Below are 17676 nucleotides of genomic sequence, written 5' to 3'. Positions count from 1 at the left end.
ATATATATATATATATATATATATATATAAAATGGCTCAAAGCCTAATGGGTCAATGGAAAAGTATACTGTATGTTCATATATAAAATGGTGATTACTGCATATAAAAGAAACGGGAGAGGTCATCCTCTTTCTGCTATACTGAACTGCAGATTCTTCAGCATTGGATCTTGAGTAAAGTCATTGGTGCGATGAATATTGCATATCTGTTTCTTTCTTGTTGCTGGTGGAACAGCTGTTGTCCTAATAAATTGAGCAGTTTCTCGATCACTAAGCTTCTTAACCACTCTTTGACCTTTGTAAATCTTGCAGCACTGTAAAAGAATATTCATGAGAATTTTTTACTTTTCAAAATTACCAGGTATGTAACATAAGGTTCCTCAAGCTGAATCCTCAAAATAATATTAACAACTCATTTCCTGGAAATTCTCAACATAAGTTTAAGTTTGAATATGCCTATCTTAATATTTTTCATAGTTGTTTTTGTAATTAATATTCAAACAACCAAAAGTTTGGCATTGTTCCAAAGCATGACTATTGGTTTGTCATAACACTCAGTTGCAGTGAAGTACAGTGCAGTACAGGGGGTCCCCGGGTTACGAACAGGTTCCATTCCTGAGGAAGTTCTTAAGTCGGAAATGTACGTAAGACGGAACACATGCTATGTGCATACCGTACTTACAGAGCAATGTTTAAAATCCCACTATATCATAGCCTAAGTCTTTATATACATCTAAAATCACTTAATTTAAGAGAAAAGAAGAAATAGAATGACAAAATACAATAAATGAAAGTAAAAAATAAGTCATCAGGTAAATAAAATACTGTAAGTTTCAAGTTTAACCCCATTCGTATCAGCGGGCTTTCGTAAGTCAGACGTTCGTAAGTTGAGGACCCCTGTATATGGAAAAAATGGTTTCGCGTTGCAGAAAGATTTCCTTAGGAACGGAACCCTTCTGTAGCCCGGGGTATGCCTACGGTATACAGGAAAGCCTCCGAAAACGACGCTTCTACTAACGACGATTCATATTTAAGACCCTGGTTTATTTAGGACCCAATTCAATCTACACCGTTATTTCCTTCGTATTTACGACGAAAATATAATAAAAAATAAAATAAAATTACAATTTCATATAAATAATAACTAAATCCCAATGTATATTATAAAAAAAAAAAACATGCCTTGCGCATGGAGGCTGCAGGGCATGTGAGTGGTGATGCCAGCATCACTAGTATAAACAGTCACAGCTTGGCGGGCCTTTTGGTTTCGTGCATCTGAACAGGAAAAGGAGAAAACTTTCTCGGGTTTCTTACAGCATTTTTGCTTCCCTATTTAGCATAAGCAAGAGAGCAAGTGATGGTAGTGCTGATTCAAAAGCTAAAAGAAAGTGTATAAGCTTGGCCGAGAAACAAGATGTGTTAAAACGCTATGAAAAAGGTGAGAGGTCTGTAGATATTATATGCAGCAAGCAATGAACATATTTTCTGAAGTGGATCCATTAACTGAACGAAGCATTAAAATTAACAGGGACGTGAAAACGCATATGACCCCTACATAAAGATATATAATGAGAAAAAATGCAGCTATGCAAGGTTCTATCAACGGCTTTATTATTCAAAGGCCTAAACCATCAACTTCAGCTACACCATCTGCTCTCCTATTGCACCCATCTTTGGTCATCCTCTCTTAGGGACTATGGGGAAACTTTTGTCGTGGCCCTCGACATCTCCAAAGCATTTGACAGGGTATGGCACAAGTCTTTGCCATCTAAACTTCCCTCCTTTGGTTTCTCTCCCCCACTTTGTTCTCTCATCTCTAGCTTCCTTGAGAACCGATCCATGGCAGTTGTTGTCGAGGGATCGATTTCTCGCTCTTTCTCAACCAATAGTGGCGTCCCACAGGGTTCTGTTCTTTCACCAACTCTCTTCCTTCTTTTTATCAATGATTTACTTCACACTAAAACTAATTCTATCCATTCTTACGCCGATGATTCTACTCTTCACTCTTTCTCACATTTTCCCCTTCCTCCTAACTCTCAAACTAGATCTGTTTCTAGAACTGATATCATTACTTCTATCAATGCGGATCTGTGCAGCATCTCTGAATGGGGAGATACAAACATGGTTAAGTTCAATAGTAATAAAACTCAATATTTACCAATTACACTTTGTAAATTAGACGATCTCCCACCAATTACATTTCAGGACGCTATCATCCTCCCAAATTCTGAAATAAATATGTTAGGCCTCACCATTTCCTCCAATATGTCCTGGAAATCACACATCCTTAGTATAACTAAAGCTGCCTCCCGAAAGTTGGGAATGCTGTACAGATGCCGCAGCTATTTCACTCCTGAGCAGTTGCTCCAAGTATATAAGGGATTCATTCGTCCTAACTTGGAGTACTGCTCTCATATCTGGGGTGGCTCTTCTGTCCAACTACAGTATTAGATAGGGTGGAATCAAAGGCATTTCGTCTTATTAACTCTCCTCTTTTAGTCGACAATCTCTCTTCCCTTTCTCTTCGCCGCAATGTTGCTTCACTCTCTCTCTTTTACAGGTACTTTAACGGGCAATGTTCAGTGGATTTGGCATCCTGTGTACCGCCGGCAAGGCCGTGGGTTCGTAACACACGTCTTGCTTGCGGTGCCCACCGTTTCTCCGTGGATCTCGGTCACACGAGAATAACCCGTTATAGTACTTCCTTCTTTCCTCACACAGTCAAGCTGTGGAATGCTCTGCCTTCTTCTGTGTTTCCATGCTCTAACAATCTGTCTCACTTTAAAAAGCTGGTTTTCCGGCATCTTCGTGGTGTAGATTAATACGGTATAACCTTTTTTCTATATTTACAATTTCTTTCCGTTCTTTTTTTTTCGCCCCCCAGGCTCCGTTGTGGGTCGTTTAACCTGTGCCCGGGTGGGCTAATTCCCGTAAAAAAAAAAAAGCAGCTGCACCATCAAATTCAGCATTAGCAGCAGCTTCAGGAACTGCAGGTTCAGTAACAGTTTCAGCAACAGCTATGACATCTTTATGGAAAGCTACAGCTTCAGCCAGAGTTGAACCTTACGAGTTCGTCATCTGAGTATAAACTCACACAACAGCATTCATTGGCTGTCCTTATGTTTTCGACTTTACCACCATTGGTGAGTAGAATTTTTGTTTTACATTCGTAAGTATTATTTAAAACCTATATTAACAGTAATAAGAGTTGCTTTCATATTCTTATGTAGAGAAATTATGATATGGTTTCACATGTAGGTACTTACTTACATTGGCGTTGCGCAGTCTTGCTTTTTTTTTTTTTGTATTTACAATTAGTGGTTAGGTTGTAGTGGATTTCTCCCCTACAAACGCTGTTTGTCGCTGCATAGCCGACCCCACGAATTCCACAGTGTGTGCCTCGTGGTCTAGGTCAACCAGTGCCGCCATACATCACGGAGCGGGGGTCAACTACTAAGCCACGCCTAACCCCCGCTATTTAAGACCTGACCTCGTGGTGACCTCTCTCTTTCTACCTACACCAACCAGCTAGCAACACCTCATCCTCCTCCGCCTGCCTGGCGGTCCTCGCTCCCGCCGGAGAGCATGGCGACCCACAAGCTGGTCCTCCTCTGAGCATCCTCACCAACCAGCTCTCTCTACATCACGCTTGTAACCATGCTGCCTTCCCGGCACCAAGCTGCATTGTACATCCAATACAACATGTATATAGAGAGCACATTGTGAGTTTCCTTTCTCCATTCCATCCTGAGTTTGAACCAAACAATCTTGAACCCCACAAATGGTGACTCCCGGAGATTCGCACTCACACAGGATGGAGGAGAAACTGATCACGCTCCCAGTCTTCAAGCAACATGGAAGACTGGATTATCCAAACAGAAGCAGCTCTCATCGGTTCTACAACTACTGTCTCTACACAGCAGGTTAGACACCCTAGAGCAGCACTGTTTCTCTAATCAGACACCAGCGCCTCTTCCTGCCCCAAGCACCACATCCTACCGACCCCAGCACACCCGTCCTGCCTCAGACGCCGACCCCAGCCCAGCAGTAACCCCTGCCGCCCCTGATGCGGCCCCTGCTCCTGACGAGGACCAACACACCCGTTCTGCCTCGGACGCCGACCCCGGCCCAGCAGTACCCCCTGCCGCTTCTCCTGACGCGGCCCCTGTTCCTGAGTGCGGACCCACACACCCCTCTTTTCTCCCTCAGGTACTCCCTGCTAATGTCCTGCACCCTGCTGCTGTCGTGGACCCAGCTGCTGTCACGAGCCCTCATCCGCTTCTGCTGACACAGCCCCTGCTCCTGACCCAGGCCCACACACCCCAGCAGGCGCATCTGACGACTCTGTACCTGCCGTGAGGGAAGCACAACATTCATCGCCTCCACACACCCTTTTTCTCCCTCTCTACTCCCACAGATATTGTGTATCTAGACAGTTGTCTCCAGCGACCCGCTCATCCACGCCATCGCCGTTGTCTTACATGAGGCATGCACCGCCCGTTCTGCCTCACATGTGCTATGCAACCCTGCAGACAACAAGTCTCCTACACCGCCTGGAGGGAAGGGGGAGTATTGTAGTGGATTTCTCCCCTACAAACGCTGTTTGTCGCTGCATAGCCGACCCCACGAATTCCACAGTGTGTGCCTCGTGGTCTAGGTCAACCAGTGCCGCCATACATCACGGAGCGGGGGTCAACTACTAAGCCACGCCTACCCCCCGCTATTTAAGACCTGACCTCGTTGTGACCTCTCTCTTTCTACCTACACCAACCAGCCAGCAACACCTCTTCCGCCTGCCTGGCGGTCCTCGCTCCCGCCGGCAAGCATGGCGACCCACAAGCTGTCCTCCTGTGAGCACCCTCACCAACCAGCTCTCTCTACATCACGCTTGTAACCATGCTGCCTTCCCAGCACCAAGCTGCATTGTACATCCAATACAACATGTATATAGAGAGCACATTGTGAGTTTCCTTTCTCCACCCCATCCTGAGTGTGAATACAAACAATCTCATACCCCACAAGGTACTTCTAATGTTCCATTCATTAACATTAAATACCATTACTTAAAACATACATATTCATTTTTTACATTAATTTTACTACAGCTACAACTAGGGTCTTATTTTTTTCAGTTTCATATGTAGAACCATCATCAAGGGTGTAAACACTAACGAAAACAATGTCGTCTCGTCTCCTCTTGTGTATTTTAATTTTCTACATATTATTAATGAATTGTATTGTTCATTTTGCATATATAAACATTAATTCAATCAATTACATAATCATTAATGCGGGTAAATAATAATGAATCTTTTGTACATATTCTTAAGATATATTACGCCGTTTCCTTGAGTGCGCACGTATACGTTGACATTCCGCTATCAGTTTCACTTTTTTCTTTACCATCGGTGGTTACTTCTACTGTATATTAATTTACACATACCGGTACATATTTTTTTACGTTAATTTTACTACAGCAACAACCAGGGTCCTATTTCTTTCAGTTTCAGATGGGTAACTGACGACGTTATTTTTGTTCAATCCAGAATGCGACGTCTAGCTTCATTTGTACAGACACATCCTAAATAGGATGGGGATACCATTCCTCAAATGGAGAGTTCCTTCAAGGGAAGTGGAGCAACTCCCTTTGGGACAAACACAAACAAAAAATTAGCAGTAGTCCTATTCTTTTTGTTGGCAAACCCAAATTTCAAAAACATGACGATTCTGTTTGCCATGGACAACAGAAAGGCAGTGTTTTGTCTCAATCAAGGCTCAACCAGATCTTGGCCTCTTCTAAACCTATCGGAAATTTTTTTCAAAGTTTGTGTAACGCAAACACTTTACCTCAAAGCAACTCACATACCGGAAGTACAAAACAATTGGGCAGATGCGTTGTCCCGTCTAAGGCCAGTGTAGGGTTATGAGATATTGGTTCACTCTCAGGATGGGTTGGAGAAAGGAAACTCACGATGTGCTCTCTCTATACATATTGTATTGGATGTACAATGCAGCTTGGTGCTAGGTAGGCAGCATGGTTACATGCGTTGAGTAGAGAGAGCTGGTTGGTGAGGGTGCCCAGAGGAGGGCACGCAGCTTCAGGGACGCCATGGTCGCCGCCAGGCTGGAGCTGAGGAGGAGGTGGTGTTGCTTGTTGGTGGCTGTAGGTAGAAAGAGGGTGGTCACGGCGGGGTGAGGTCTTATAAGGCGGGGGTAGGCGTGGGTTGATAGTTGACCCCCGCTACGTCAGGCGGCGCTGGAGGTGCAGGCTGGGTAATTCAAAGAGGGTCGGCTACTCAGCGACAAACGGCGTTTGTAGGGGAGGAATCCACTACACCAGTATCAACAGAAACAGAATGGTCCCTAAAGATATAGAAGTTCAAGAGTTTAGTGAGGAGGTTTGGGACTCCACAAATAGATCTCTTTGCCTCACAAAATGTTGCCCAAAGTGGTTCACAAACTCAGATCCTTCTTAATTGCACCATATTGGATCCTACAACCATGGTGTCTCGATCTGTTGGACTGGTGCCTGCATCCACTACAATTGCAACAGGGATATATAGAACAGGTACTGCACCCTCAGTTCGAGATATCCTTGGCACTTCACGCTTGCAGTTTCTCGAAAGATGTTTAAATAGATTGTTGGGTAATTCCAATATCGTTAACCAAGTGATAGCAGGTCATAGGCCCCAAACTTCTATGCAATATGAGAAAGCTTTGAAACTTTTTCAACAATTTATCAGGTTAGCGACTCCAATCACATTGTCGGACACAGTGGTGTTAGAATTTTTAGATTTTCTGTTCAGAGTTAAAGGCCTTCAAGGATCAACAATTGCATCTTATAAATCAGCATTGGTTGACCCTCTGGCATTGAGTTTTAATATTACTTTGAACCCAAGAATTTATCAAATGCTCAGATCATCCTTAGAGAATCCCACCTTGGTCTCTAGATAAAGTTATTAAATTTTTTAAAGGGGCCTAATTACGATATAAATCTGCATTATTTAAAGAATATAGTTTGCATTTTTTATTAACTTTATTGTTTGGGGGGAAAAGAGGGTAAAAAGTCACGCAAAAGATATGAAAAGGTCAGACTTTGAAACGTATCTCACTCTTATTACTTTACAGTATTTTAAAGGTAATCAATGATTCACAACACGATGATTTACCTTACACTGCATTATTGGAGGACACATTACTGTCGTTATTCGAGGCTTTATTGTACAGGGTACTGTATCTGCCCAAAATTTTAAGGTCCCAATGTGCCGGACTGGTTTCACCCTGTAAATGTATTTTGACAGGTCGCGGCACCTCTAGTCTATACCTGAAGTTAAACAAATGAAAACTTCCATATATATATATATATATATATATATATATATATATATATATATATATATATATATATATATATATATATATATATATATATATATATATATATATATATATATATATATATATATATATATATATGTAATATTCAGAAATTTCAGAGCAAGTTCAAATGCCCCGCCATGAGTGATACTGAGCGTTCAAGGTCATCTGAGGGGAGGGAGCGCTGCCTGCTCGTAGCGAGAGATTGCGGAACTAGGCCTATATGATATTAAATGTGATTTACCGAATTAATAATGATGCGATTCATGAAGTTAAGGGACTATTATTGAATTTGAAATTATTATAGATCATTTAGCAGTCTGAATAATGTTACGGGTGTCCCAAGGAGTTATTAGTTAGGCGGTAAATATATCACGTAGGACCAAGCTAACGCCTTGAGAGGACACGAGGCGGGTTCTCTCCCAGTCCCGGAGAGCATTCACACAGACAAGACGTTCCGCGCGTCCATCAGAAATAGTCACGTGGCCTAGTCACCTGTGCTGCGCTATTGCAGTATAACAAGGTTTCCGTCAGAACCCACTTGATTGGAGTTGACCGGAGTTGATTGGAGTTGACTGGAGTTGACTGGAGTTGACCGGAGTTGACTGCGAGAGATTGACTGCCGTTGATGATTGAGGGTGGCGATTGTCGCCATTGGACCGATCAGTGTAGGCCTGTCACTGTTTAGCGGGGTAGCAAAGGATCTCTTGAGTGAACGAGTGCTCCCGACAACTAACACGACACGGGACCAGCATCAGCAGTGGGTGATCAGTTCTTACCACTCCGGTGCACAACCCCACATGTCCCGAGCAGCTAGTGAAACCCTCTTGCTAACGGGAAGCTAAAGTTTCTCTCAACTGCGCAAGGTCTGATTGGCTCACTCTCTTCCTGCCCATGGACGCACTGGGAGTACACTGAGGCTATCTGAGTATATTAATGGTCACACACTGAGACCGTGAGTCTAGGACTCTAGGAGATACCTAGAGGAACATTTTATCTTCCTTATCACGGGTGTAGTTAACACCATTCCTCAGACTGATATTATCTTGACGTGTGTAGTTTAATATTTCTTAAATAATTTTGATAGTAGTGTTTTTTTGAATGTTTGTGCCATTAAGTGGAACCAGAGTGATACTGTGATTTGATTCTTTTAATGCCTCTAATTCTTCATAATTCTGATCTCAGGTATAACCTTGTTCCCCAGAGCAGTGGTTAGGTTAGGTTAGGAAGTGTACACCTGTTGGGGTGCTATAATTTTGTTGAGTGATATTATTTTGCTGAAAGCCCTTAGGGCCTATTCATTGTAGAGTATTTAATTTCTTATCTTTTATTACCATTCCTCAGTGACTGATATTATTTTGTTGAAGACCCTTAAGGCCTATTCATTGTGGAGTATTTAATTTCTTATTTTTTAGTACCATTTCCTAAGTGACTGATATTATTTTGTGAAAGCCCTTAAGGCCTGTTCATATGTGCAATTAACATTTCTTAATACTTTAAATTTATTGTTGCCTGTGTTTCTAATAATTTCTATGTCATGTATAACTTTTATTCCCCAGAGTAGTGGTTAAAGTTTAAGTTAAGAGGTGCGCATATTGGTGTACCATTATTTGATTGTGTTTGTAGTGTTGGAGGGAATATAAGTGTCTAAATTTTACAGTGTGTCTCATTCATCCCAGTCACAGACGCTATCCTTCCACGGGTCACGGACAGTTCATTTTGTGTAGTAGATTTAAGTGTTCTTGTGCTGGTTCGGGATTTTTCTCAAAGGGGCGCTTCCACTGCCTTTACCATCTATTAAATTTTAATAAACCCCAAGTCAAGTGAGAAATTAAAGTCCAGCAAATTCCGACCGGTTACAAATGGTAGCAGAGCGTAGTTTTTAATGTCGTGACTGATAGTACTGTGGTTGGGATAATGAACGCCATCATGTGTTGGTTAGCAATGGTAGGGATTGAACTCGCACTGATGCTCATCCTTGTGCCCGGACTGAGTTGGTTAGGCTTGACAATAGAGATGTGTATGAGGAGGAAGAGAGACGGCCGCGGGACCTTGGTACAGCTGAGAGAGGAGTTCGGAGACCTAAAGAGGGATTATCAAGCACAGGTAAACAGGTTCAAGTGGGAGTCTCAGGCACACATTCAACGGTTCAGGGAGGAAACAAGGGGTGAATGTCAGGCACACGTCCAGCAGTCAAGGAAGTGTGAGGTCCAAGTGGGAAATATAGGGGTACGTAAGTAGTTCAGAGAGGTTGATCGAGCCCTCCAGCTGAGAGACAAGACGAAGCCGACCGATTACAGTTTAGGGTGCATGGTAATGAGAAAAGGCAGGTCGTACGGGGTGAGTTGGAGGAGTTGTGAGTAGGGCAGAGGGGATTGGAGAGATGGTTAGGTCAGAGATGTGCGTTGAGTAGTGGTTGCTGTCATGAGCGGGATTGAGTTGCTGTCATGAGCGGGATTGAGAGTACGGTTGTAATGTCCAGGGCCTCACTAAGATGGACTGGTACATTGTCAGAGGGTTGGTCTGCCGGCATGAGGTTCGGAGACGTGGACTGAGTATTTTTTTGACATTGGTTCTCTAGTTAAGGGCCAGGCAAAAGGGGAGCGTGATGTTCTGGTTGGTATTGAGTTGGGCTAGGAAGAAATGGAGTTGCTAGCTGCGAGTGGAATAGTACAGAGTTGAAGGTGGGTTCTAAGTTGTTCTCTCAGCACATGAGGGCAGTGCTGTCTTTTTTAGGGGGGTCGAGTGTTAGCGGGAGAGAAAAGGAGAGAAGAGAAGACGGGAATGCTGCATTTAGCAAAAGGGGTGAGGTGCAGTCCTTAGAACAAAATTTTAGGGGGGTCGTATGCATGTTTTCTCAGCACATGAGGACAGTGCTGTCTTTTTTTAGGGGGGTCGATTGTAATATTCAGAAATTTCAGAGCAAGTTCAAATGCCCCGCCATGAGTGATACTGAGCGTTCAAGGTCATCTGAGGGGAGGGAGCGCTGCCTGCTCGTAGCGAGAGATTGCGGAACTAGGCCTATATGATATTAAATGTGATTTACCGAATTAATAATGATGCGATTCATGAAGTTAAGGGACTATTATTGAATTTGAAATTATTATAGATCATTTAGCAGTCTGAATAATGTTACGGGTGTCCCAAGGAGTTATTAGTTAGGCGGTAAATATATCACGTAGGCCCAAGCTAACGCCTTGGGGAGACACGACGCTGGCTAGCCCAGTCCCGGAGAGCATTCACACAGACAAGACGTTCCGCGCGTCCATCAGAAATAGTCACGTGGCCTAGTCACCTGTGCTGCGCTATTGCAGTATAACAAGGTTTCCGTCAGAACCCACTTGATTGGAGTTGACTGGAGTTGACCGGAGTTGACTGCGAGAGATTGACTGCCGTTGATGATTGAGGGTGGCGATTGTCGCCATTGGACCGATCAGTGTAGGCCTGTCACTGTTTAGCGGGGTAGCAAAGGATCTCTTGAGTGAACGAGTGCTCCCGACAACTAACACGACACGGGACCAGCATCAGCAGTGGGTGATCAGTTCTTACCACTCCGGTGCACAACCCCACATGTCCCGAGCAGCTAGTGAAACCCTCTTGCTAACGGGAAGCTAAAGTTTCTCTCAACTGCACAAGGTCTGATTGGCTCACTCTCTTCCTGCCCATGGACGCACTGGGAGTACACTGAGGCTATCTGAGTATATTAATGGTCACACACTGAGACCGTGAGTCTAGGACTCTAGGAGATACCTAGAGGAACATTTTATCTTCCTTATCACGGGTGTAGTTAACACCATTCCTCAGACTGATATTATCTTGACGTGTGTAGTTTAATATTTCTTAAATAATTTTGATAGTAGTGTTTTTTGAATGTTTGTGCCATTAAGTGGAACCAGAGTGATACTGTGATTTGATTCTTTTAATGCCTCTAATTCTTCATAATTCTGATCTCAGGTATAACCTTGTTCCCCAGAGCAGTGGTTAGGTTAGGTTAGGAAGTGTACACCTGTTGGGGTGCTATAATTTTGTTGAGTGATATTATTTTGCTGAAAGCCCTTAGGGCCTATTCATTGTAGAGTATTTAATTTCTTATCTTTTATTACCATTCCTCAGTGACTGATATTATTTTGTTGAAGACCCTTAAGGCCTATTCATTGTGGAGTATTTAATTTCTTATTTTTTAGTACCATTTCCTAAGTGACTGATATTATTTTGGGAAAGCCCTAAGGCCTGTTCATATGTGCAATTAACATTTCTTAATACTTTAAATTTATTGTTGCCTGTGTTTCTAATAATTTCTATGTCATGTATAACTTTTATTCCCCAGAGTAGTGGTTAAAGTTTAAGTTAAGAGGTGCGCATATTGGTGTACCATTATTTGATTGTGTTTGTAGTGTTGGAGGGAATATAAGTGTCTAAATTTTACAGTGTGTCTCATTCATCCCAGTCACAGACGCTATCCTTCCACGGGTCACGGACAGTTCATTTTGTGTAGTAGATTTAAGTGTTCTTGTGCTGGTTCGGGATTTTTCTCAAAGGGGCGCTTCCACTGCCTTTACCATCTATTAAATTTTAATAAACCCCAAGTCAAGTGAGAAATTAAAGTCCAGCAAATTCCGACCGGTTACATATATATATATATATATATATATATATATATATATATATATATATATATATATATATATATATATATATATATATATATATATATATATATATATATATATATATATATATATATATATATATATATATATATATATATATATATATATATATATATATATATACAGTGGGGTATGCTATAACGAACAGATCCTACTACGAATATTCCTATAACGAACGGTTTTACCTATAAAATTGAGAATGCTATAACGAACGAAACTCCTACAACGAACATTATTTAAAAATTTTTTTTTTTCTAATTTATTGTTTTTTTATTACAAATATTAATGATATTCTTTATTTCAGGGGTTTATATGCATATTTATGCACTTTTTTACAATTTTTACAATTTTATATTATATTTTTCAGTGTTAAGTGGTTGTATTTGGGGGCCTGGAACGGATTAATCCTATAACGAACGAATGCTGTAACGAACAAGGTTCTAGAACCAATTAGATTCATTATAGCATACCCCACTGTATATATATATATATATATATATATATATATATATATATATATATATATATATATATATATATATATATATATATATATATATATATATATATATATATATATATATATATATATATATATCACAATTACAATCATACCTCAAATGGAATAAACACATTCCTTTCAGCAGGAGACACTTGTACACAGTTCAACTTTGGAAACTTAATTTTTTTTCCATATTGGTTCTTGAAGTAGTTTTCAATGGTGCAGTAAACTGTGTTCCCAGTATTCTCATCTTTTAAAGGAAATGTTTGTTTCTCGGCAGAATGTTCTGAAACATCTATAATCTTGTAAGTGCGAGGGATATTGGAGTGTGTAACTTGCACCTGAAATATAAAAGTTACTTTAATTGGTGAGGTTTTGCAGAGAGGTAGAGTTATATGGTTTGGGCGTGTGGAGAGAATGGAGAAACCATTTGAGTCAAGGGATGCAGGAGTTTGAATATGGAGGGGAGGAGAACAAGGAATAACAAACAGAGGATGTGAGAAATGTCAAAGATATTAATCTGACAAAAGAGGAATGAAGACACAATGCACCTTGTTAAGTTGCCTACAGATAATCACAGCTAACTTATATAAGCACAATAAATGGTTGTAAAACATTAATGATGATGTGGATGATGATTAAAACATTATACAATCACCCACAAAAGTCCTGTCACCTCTCCTCTTGAAACACAAACCCCGACATTTACTCATGAATCCAAAGCATTTTTGGACAGAATAATGCATCAGTTTCTACTGCTTCAGGTTCACGAGTCTAAATCTCTTGGGTTGTAACTAATTCCATAAGAAAGTGAGCCTTGCACAAGTAATTCCAAATCATTAAATGCTGGACTGTGTTCTCTATGACTCTTACCACATTCATTAACTCTACAAATTTTATTCCAAAAAGAAAAGCTACCAGCTTTGTACGGTCTTTTATATACAGGGTGTCTATAATTTATTCACCTGATTATGAAGCTCAATAATACCGAAATTTTCCCTGATAATTTTAGATAACTCAGCATTTCCCAAATTATTTTATAATAAATTCCAAGACCATACACATGCCGAATTATACTGTTTAAATTCCGAGATATTAAATGCCGAGTTATAAAGATTTTGTGGTCCCTCGGTTAACAAATGGTTCGATTAACGAAATTTTGGTTAACGAATTACCGCCCATAAGGATCTTTAATTTGGTTAACGAACAAATCTTCAATTAACGAAGTCCTTAAGAACAACACGTTTTGTTGTGAGCATCAGTTGATGGGCTAGTCTGCCAATTCAATAATCTCTTCTATGTTTATATTCGTTTCCAGTGGAGTAAATATCAAGAAAGTTGTGATCTTTAATATTTTTGCATTTTTTATATTAAAATTATTAGTCATTTTAAAATTTAGTCAACATATTGATAATATATGCAGTACAGGGAACTAGTGTTTTGTGCGCCCATCAGCCGCTTGACTCAGCCACTAGGCGTCAGTTTGGCTTTGTTGACAGTGGAGTGAACATCTATTTTGTTGGTGTCTTGAATATTTTTGCATTTTTACATTGAAATTATTGATCATTCTGAAATTTAGTTAACGCATTGATAATATATAGCGCAGTGCAGTGTTGATTTAAATAAAATAATTTTGAATTACACCTAGTGAACTTATAATTTTATTGGTGAAATGATTGCATCAAGCATGGGTCCCTGAAAGATGATTTCTCCTCCATCCGCACTTACTTCTCTTCTCCCTTCTCATCCACCCCCACTTCTAATTCCCATCATCATCATCCAGGAACCTTCTACATACACACCTCAAAGTAAGTGTACTTTACTGCATTTTTTTTTTACTTTGTATGCACATTTCGGTGAGCTGGAACCAATTACCCAATATCCCATTGAAACAATGGATTCGGTTAACGAAATTTTCGGTTGACGAATGACCCTCTGGAACGAATTGTGTTCGTTAACCAAGGGACCACCGTATTTGCTTCTAATATACATAAGACTGCACTTACCCTAATATTTCTTAGTTCTTGCAAAAGTTTTGATCGTTTAAATGGCTCTAATGGTCTATGAAAATCATCTTCCCTAAAATTCATGAAGTCTTGAATAAAGTTCAGAAGAGGTTGTTCTTTATAGAATGCTGTGTGTGCAACTAAAAATAGAGATAAAATGTTTTAATAACAAGCAAACTAAGCGATTTAGTAGATTTAGAGCTAATGAAATTTTATAATCAATCAATAATTTCATATTTTCTGACTACTGTATAAAGAAATACATGATATTCAGTAATTACAAAACTAAATCTCAAGCAAATGTGCTATATATCAACAAGACTGGCACATTACAAGACAAACATGTATATACTCGTACAATCATACCATCAATATTCAGTAAGAGAGATCCATCCTTCCAAGATGCAGGCCTCATCGACCCAAAAAAACCAGTCACACCTTCCTTGCCACATCCAATTGGATATGGCGTTCCAAACTCTCCTCCTGCCGAGTAGAAGTTACGACGACCAACCAATTCATACTTAATGGCCCGATAATGACGAAACATTACTTCAACCATCTGTAAAATACTCAAGAAAACAAACAAGATAAAGTTAATATCTAAATTAACCCAAATTGTTAAAATTATATACTGTATATCAGGATTCATATACAGTATACCATTACTGGGCCAGTGACATCCATCTCCATCAAAAATTCATCTTGAAAGTTTCTTGTAATGTGTTATACATATCAGTTTTACTGTACTGTACTGTATAGGCTGTCCTCACTACATATTTTCCATTAATACCCATATGTATTTTCATAAATACATATGACTGATAAACATTTTTTCCTGTCGTGTATATTTCAGAAGCCTTACCCTAATCTACTTTGGATCTCATGGCTCAACCAAACAAGGTTCACTACACACGTCCTAATATTTTACCAACAGGTCAGGGACTTGTCCTTATATTGAGTAGCTAGTGTTTTGGGTAACTTTTATCTTGTGCTTTGTTATATAAACGAAAAACAATAATATAGGCATTTTTTCTTTTTCCATCATTGGAAGATACTGACAATGACACAGACACCTGTCGGTAGTGTGAGACAGAAAAAATCTGAACACATTAGAAATGATGGTCCCTACTCAAAATAACCTTTTGATTGCTTTTGTCAGCTACCCTTGGTCAAACTGCATAAATATTATTAGATCCCTGATAATTAAGTTTTCATTGCACTCAACATATTTCACCTGAAAAAGGTCTTTTTTTTATTAAAATGAATTTCAGTATACCATTTTGGGACCATGGATCATAACCCATTTTCTACATAGATGCCACTGATTTATTATTGTTAATATTTACAAATTTGTAGGGTCTGTCAAAATCTAACCATGTAGATTAGGCAAAAAAAAAAAAATAAGGGCGGATCCAGTTTTGTGTGGGGGGAACATGGCGAACACAGCAAGCTCACCCGGCTGGAGGGTTTTTTGGGGATAATGTAAGCCCCCCCCCCCCCCACCGATTTTGTTTTTTAAATCTGACCAATGTCATGGGCATTTTGAAGCCATTTTGAAACCATGTTCACTTGATATTAGGAAATATTCTGAGGTCAATAGTACAAGTAATTACATTTTACTATACAAAAATGCCTGAGTACAGTACTGTGTTAAAGAATAAGTATTCAAATTTTCTGATGAAAAGGGGGGTCCAGACCCCCAGGACCCCCCCCTGGATCCACCCCTGAAAAAATATATAAAAACTAGGTAACTTATATTAACCTGAAATATGTTTAATGGAAGTGTCTTCTGTTCACGAGCAGAGCAGTTAAGTGCCTCCGTAAGTTCCTGGAGGTTGGCACGATGTCTCACCATTAGTGAAATTTTGTATTGTGTCCTCTTGCCATCTGATTCCTCAAGGTCAATCTTTGGTGAAAAACCAAACAACAGATAAATTAGAATGACAAAGCCTCTGTGCCTGGGTGTGTTCATAAAATTTTGGACATATATGGAAAATTACAGAGTTTAGATATTATTAAAACTCAAGGGTATATGAATGATAGAAGTCGAACTGTCACAAACAATTTTAATAGCAAAACATTACGAATTATGAGCGATTTTGAATATGAGGGATACACTTGTTTGATTGTTTGTGGTAATTTCATCCCTTGCAAAGCAACAGCGTGGGTAATATGTCGTTGAATTTAAAATAAAAGCTTAAGACTAATATCAAGCATTGCAAGGTAAGAAACATAAATAATAAACAGTAGCATAAAACTTTTGTAAAAAACATTTAAACGTTAATAGATGAAACTCAAAGCTTGTGCAGAACACCAGCTTCCTCCAGGAAGGAAAGGACGTCCCCTCCCATGCTACTCACTCCCTCCCCCAGCACCAAAGACAGATCGTAAGACTCATCTTCCCCCTGGCACTGGGAGAGATGCTTCCGACGAAAGATCTCCGAGGCTAGGGCACTCCACCAGGAGGTGTTGAACAGTCAATGGGACGGGGGCACCCTCTCCATTAAAAAAACCATGAGTCCGTCGTGTGGCCAATGCAGAAGTAGGCCAACGCAGTCTCCCAGTGGTGCAATGGTCCCTAATGTCCCCAGGCATCCAAAGCAGGGTGGATATCGTCGAGGTTGTTTGCTCCGACAGCATCCTACCTGCATTGCCAACTCGAGCGGATGGATGGGAGCTCTTATTACTGGCTTCATATCAGAGGCAGGTAGAGAGGAATGATGTGCCACAGGGCGAGAAGCAGCTGCTTTCGACACAGACTCACCACGGGGGTAAGAATTATGGTGTTTTTACTGTACATTATGTTTTATATCCTGCTGTTATAATGATTAAAATTTCATACAGAACGTGAAAAACTAGATAAATAAAAGAAATCAATAGCAGATAGTCAAAATCATAGTGTAAATAAAAAAAATGTCCCCAGATTTGGTGTGGATCGTGGAAGTAGGTGGGGGTTCAGTGTTGGGATCACAGTCAAGCCATGAGCTGCGTGAGTTATTTTTCAATTTGCCTTTTCGGGTAAATAATTTTTTTCATACTATTACATGCACACACAATCATTCATAAAGAATGTGAAAAAAATTTACGTCCCCAGAAATGTTGGGAAGGATAGCGCCACAGTG

At 40.1% G+C, this 17676-nt stretch overlaps 1 protein-coding gene across 4 annotated transcripts; it reads right to left on the bottom strand.

Annotated features, from left to right (window-relative positions):
- Window positions 1-104: 104 nt before the first annotated feature.
- LOC121865476 (protein argonaute-3-like) lies at window positions 105-16982 on the bottom strand. 4 transcript variants are annotated; one of them, XM_042364979.1, is made up of 5 exons: window positions 16317-16982; window positions 14921-15123; window positions 14555-14694; window positions 12662-12889; window positions 105-313 (listed from the first exon to the last, which is right to left on the bottom strand). In XM_042364979.1, the coding sequence occupies exons 2-5, from the start codon at window positions 15111-15113 to the stop codon at window positions 122-124; spliced, it is 753 nt and encodes a 250-aa protein (XP_042220913.1). In that variant the 5' UTR covers window positions 15114-15123; window positions 16317-16982; the 3' UTR covers window positions 105-121. The 4 variants fall into 4 exon arrangements, with proteins under 4 accessions (XP_042220913.1, XP_042220885.1, XP_042220895.1 ...); XM_042364951.1 differs by having other exon boundaries at window positions 14921-15113; window positions 16317-16980; XM_042364961.1 differs by lacking the exon at window positions 105-313 and adding an exon at window positions 5046-6160 and having other exon boundaries at window positions 14921-15113.
- Between the last annotated feature and the right edge of the window lie 694 nt (window positions 16983-17676).

The sequence above is a fragment of the Homarus americanus genome, unplaced genomic scaffold, assembly GCF_018991925.1.
Source record: "Homarus americanus isolate GMGI-L3 unplaced genomic scaffold, GMGI_Hamer_2.0 scaffold10975, whole genome shotgun sequence".
Classification (NCBI taxonomy): Eukaryota; Metazoa; Arthropoda; class Malacostraca; order Decapoda; family Nephropidae; genus Homarus; species Homarus americanus.
The sequence above is the reverse complement of the archived record's forward strand: the minus strand, read 5'-3'. Positions and strand labels throughout refer to the sequence as shown.

Coding starts and splice junctions, on each gene's coding strand:
- LOC121865476 (XM_042364951.1), bottom strand. CDS start 16,526: ATGAACACACCCAGGCACAGAGGCTTTGTCATTCTAATTTATCTGTTG. Junction 15,114..16,316: donor TTCCATTAAACATATTTCAG/GTTAATATAAGT, acceptor AGTATTTTACAG/ATGGTTGAAGTAATGTTTCG. Junction 12,890..14,554: donor AAGAACTAAGAAATATTAGG/GTAAGTGCAGTC, acceptor TTTATATTTCAG/GTGCAAGTTACACACTCCAA.